At 44.0% G+C, this 4,545-nt stretch overlaps 1 protein-coding gene across 1 annotated transcript in view; it reads right to left on the bottom strand.

Moving 5' to 3' along the window:
* Trip13 (thyroid hormone receptor interactor 13) overlaps positions 1 to 4,545 on the bottom strand; it is an 18,331-nt gene that overhangs the window by 13,561 nt on the left and 225 nt on the right. Inside the window, exons 2-4 of the mRNA XM_010607080.2 lie at positions 4,476 to 4,542; positions 3,846 to 4,011; positions 946 to 1,075 (exon numbers count right to left, since the gene is read on the bottom strand). Of these exons, the coding sequence (XP_010605382.1) occupies positions 946 to 1,075; positions 3,846 to 4,011; positions 4,476 to 4,542 (363 nt within the window). The remainder of the gene's footprint in view (positions 1 to 945; positions 1,076 to 3,845; positions 4,012 to 4,475; positions 4,543 to 4,545) is intronic.

The following is a 4,545-nucleotide window of genomic DNA, read 5'->3' as shown; positions in this document are numbered from 1 at the left end:
CACCCATCTTTTTTTTTTTTTTTTTTTTTTTTTTTTTGGTACCAGGGATTGAACTCGGGTCTTTGTGCTTGCAAGACAGGACACCAAACCACTGAGTTAAATCCCCGGACCTGCTTTTTTTTTCACACTCCATTCTTGAGTGTGTCCTATATCTAGAGGCTGGGTGCGGGATATTATGACTGGGAAGATTACATCCCTGTAATCTTAGCACTCAGAAGACTGAGGCAGGAAGATCTCCAAAAGTTTGAGGCCAGTCTGGGCTACATATAAGTTCAAGGCCAACCTGAACTATATAGCAAGACCTTGTCTCAAAAAAATCAAAAAAGAAATTTAAAAAGGCTGGGAATGTAGTTCACTGTCTAGCTTACTGCAAAGGCCTTGGGTTTAATCTTCAGTACTGCCAAAGAACTGGAAAAAGCAAAAGCCAAAGGAAAGGTGCCTGCAGGGTACAACACTCATCCTGGAATGCTCCATTTCCTTACTGTGAACCTGCTGTATTTGGATCTAGACTGTCCCCCAGAGGCCATGGCTTGTCACCATTGGGCAGAGAGGGAAGCTTGAAGAGGCAGGGCCAAGTGGAAGGTCTTGGGTCATGGGCTGTGGCCTCACAGGGTACAGAGGGACATGAGTCCCCTACTGTCCTTTACACCTAGCCATGAAGTGAACACACCTCTGCCATGTGCCTTGCCAGGATATGCTATCTAGGAACAGGCCCTAAGCAATAGGCAACCAAGTATTAAACCATCTGCATGATCATCTGAAGCATTTTTTATGGTCACAGAAAGCTAATAGCAATCTACTTTTCATCTCATAAAAGACAAAACATCCTAGAACTGTACAAAACAGGCAGAATCTCCTCAGTGAACTGACTTGGCAAACCCAAGAGTGTACAACCCTCTGACCTTGACCTTCCTCAGTGGCTCCACACCCCATCTGGTGCTGTACCTGCAGGCAGAACCCAGTGATTTGCTGCTATTATGTTTTCTGTCTCCTCCTCCAGATTCTCACAGCTGGGGCCATCTTCATTCAGCTGGAAGACATGCAGAGCAACAGTGCAGGCACTCAAATCAATGGGCTGTGAATGAGAGAAGGCAAGTAAATCAGCACACCTCAGAATCTCTCCCTTTTCAATTCCAGTTAATTAGATGCTAAAATCCAAAAGTATGGTTGATTTATAGCGAAAAATGAGTTATTGGACTGTATGTGTCAATCACTTCTTGTATTTTCCCATCTCAAAATTAGACCAGTAAAAGGGCCCATTCCTCACCTTGGATCAGCAGTACATGATACACACAACATAACTGATGATTTTAGCCTTGACCACTAGATTATGGGAAGGCTGTGGGATATTTCCATTGGGAAGTTATACATCATTCCTTTTCTACAGTTTACCGTTTGGAAGGCGAATAGTGGAGTCCACACTTGAGGATTGGTGAGGGTGCCACCTTGTGAAGGAGATCTACACACACAGTTTGAAAATATCCTATAAAGAACTTTTGCACCACCCCCTCCATTTACTTAATCACTTACTTGTATCACTATGGACTGAGACATAGTTGGTTTATGACCTAATACTAAATATCCTTTCTGTTGGTACAATTATTTCAGACTTTGTCCATGTGTCACTAATTCAAGTTGGTTCCTGTTTCCATCTGACATGTCTTCATCCTTTTAGTGTTTCTGAGCCCTTTATAATTTGCTGGTACTTCAAAATGATCTAGCAGTTTGCCTGCCCAGCTATGGACATGACCATGTACATAAGAAACCCAGATCTCTCTTGCTGGTGACCACTAGGGTTGTACCCAGTGGGGAGCTGAGTTCCACTAACTTAACACCAATAAGGCAGCACAAGGCAGGGCCTGCTTTCCTCCTGCTGTGGGACACTGGGGCCCACGGGGTGCTGAACTTCCACCTCACCAAGCAACAACAGTTATCTGAGATGCTGTCTTTTCCCTTCCCTCAGCAACAGCAAGCCTGATGGGAGCTGCATGCCCACTCCCGGGGTAGGATGATGCCCGTTTGTTCCCCAGTCTCTGAAGTCTACTGTGAGTCAGCACCTCCCTTTTGCCTGTGTGTTATCAGCAAGACCCTGTGGGATGCTGAACACAGATACTCACCAGGCCCTCCACACATACTTAAGATTTAGTAGAAAACTACCTGTCATCCCAAGAACCAAAAAATAACAAGAATGAGAAAAGGTAACCAAAAATTGAACAGACATCAGAAATGAGGAAAATCATGTTCCCTGAACATTAGTGGCTCCTACATATAATTTTACATAATACCGTAACTGCTATCACGATTCTGCTATTATTATATATTCTTCAAAGTTATCTTTCCTTTGTATTAGCTAATTCTTATTTGAATTTTCAGGTTTAGTTAATAATTCACCATACTGGCTATTTTTTTTTTTTCAAATTATTGGTTTTTTTCTCCCCGTGACTGGATCCTAAGTCTATAGGATGAAGAATGGCTGCGTCTGGGTCTTTTCTGAGAACTTTGTAAGTGCCAGATTGTGGTCAGGATTCCTTTTGACATTAATGCATGGAAAGGCGGGGAACAGAAAAAGAAAAACCCACTTGGATTGGAAGTTGACAAAGAGAGACAATTGTTTTACCATAAGGTATTTGGTTTCCAATGGGGTGACTAAAGTAGCGATCAAAGGAAGAAGCTTGGTGTGACAGAATATATAGGTAGCTTATGTACACATGGTAGTGTCACATAACTCAAGTCGGTTCTTTTAATCAATGTCCAAAATATTCAAGACAGAATTTGAAAGATTTTGAAAATTTTGTTGGCTAGACTGTTTCCTTGACCATGATCCAGCTCCAAGATGGTATCAAAGCAGACTAATAGACTGATGAGGACTGAGAACACATAGTTTTCTTATGGGGCCTTTTCCCTCTTGATATAGCTTAGAAACATACTTATATTAGTAGCTGAAAATCTAGTTCTTTTAATGGCTATATCCTGTTTAATGTAAATGTGTCAAATTTATTTAGCCAATTTCTGGTTGGTAGAAGGTGGCAAGGTATCTCACATTACTGGTGCTAACATTATGGAACAAATATTTGTCTGTATTATCTACAGAACTGCTTATTAGTCAAGATAAATTCCTATGAGTGAATCGGCAGTCAAAATGAGATTATTAAGTTTTAATGGCCCTAAACCCTCTAGTCAGGCTGTGCTAATCTGGAGAGCTTTTCCTTTCAACTCAGGCTGGGCAAAACCAAGGATGATGGCATCAACTCTTACAGTCTTAAAAGATGTATAAGGAAGTACATGTCATAAGCAAAATTTCAGTGCCAAGCCCACTGCTTGAAGTGGCAATTCATACAGTGATCCTCTTCCCTCAAGACACATTTCTAGTTATTCTTATTTTATGCTGGTAACAGAATGGTCCCCATGCATTCAGCTCTCAGAGACTCCCAGTTCCCCCACATGAGCTCAGTAAGACGGTGGGGCAGACAGTCCATGCTCAGGAGGCAAGAGTTTCCAGACAGGGAGCCCAGCTCCCCTCTGTAACTTACACACTTCCTGCAGCCATAACACATTCACCAAGCACTTCAGGACCACTTAGCTGACAGAGTCAGAAACAGGTGCACAGGCCTCAACAACAAAGCCCGTTACTATATGCTGCATTCAAACTCTTGGATTTCAGTCTGTCTTCTGCTCACTCGGAGCGTTTTGACACTTGGGCTGAGTCTCATGCCAGCACCCAGCTCCATGATAGACAGCCAAAACTTGTCTGCACCCAAGCCAACAGATAACAGACTTTTCTAGCAGCGACAGTCATACCACCTCTGTATCAGCTGGTTCACCAGCATTTCAAATCAGTAAGTTACCTGAGGATCTTTAATCTTTAGGTCTGTGTCAACAACAGACACAGACTGTATATTTCTGGTCAGAAAAGGCTCATCAAACTCCGTCCATGAGTAATCACCAAATACAATATTATGCCTGTTGAGCAACTTTCGAACATTCAATTTTATATCTTCTTTTTTTGCAGTGCTATGAAAACAAAAAAATACACATAAAAGAACAATAAATTGAGACTATACTCAAGAAATTCATGAGATAAGGACAGGCAGATCGTGTGCCCATCTAGGGGTCCAATCTAATTCCACCGCCAGCTATGCACCCTCCGGAAGTCGCTCTCCACTCCCCACTGGCAAGGCGGGACACTAGGATTCTTGCTGTCTTGGGCTACGGTGAGGCTGAATCCACACATTTAGTGTTTATTTATTAAGACAAGAGCCCGCCCCTAGTCAACCAGGGCTGTGGCCGGCACTGCGGCTCCCAAATCCAGGTCACTTCCAGCCCGCAGCCGGCTCCAGAGCCTTGGCAGCAGCTCCTCCAACCCCAACGCTCGGCCCCTCTAACTCTGATCCTGGTCCCTCGCTATCCCTCCCGCTGGACTCTGTTCCCAGTCAGCCTCAGCCGGGTGAGATTTCGGGGTCCAGAGGTCCGCTCACCTGCCGCCGCGCTGCAGCACCTCCACGTGCACCGCGGGCACCTCAGCCACGCAGGGCAGCGCCTGTTTCA

This window comes from Fukomys damarensis, unplaced genomic scaffold, assembly GCF_012274545.1.
Source record: "Fukomys damarensis isolate Sample0158 unplaced genomic scaffold, DMR_v1.0_HiC HiC_scaffold_1, whole genome shotgun sequence".
Classification (NCBI taxonomy): Eukaryota; Metazoa; Chordata; class Mammalia; order Rodentia; family Bathyergidae; genus Fukomys; species Fukomys damarensis.
The sequence above is the reverse complement of the archived record's forward strand: the minus strand, read 5'-3'. Positions and strand labels throughout refer to the sequence as shown.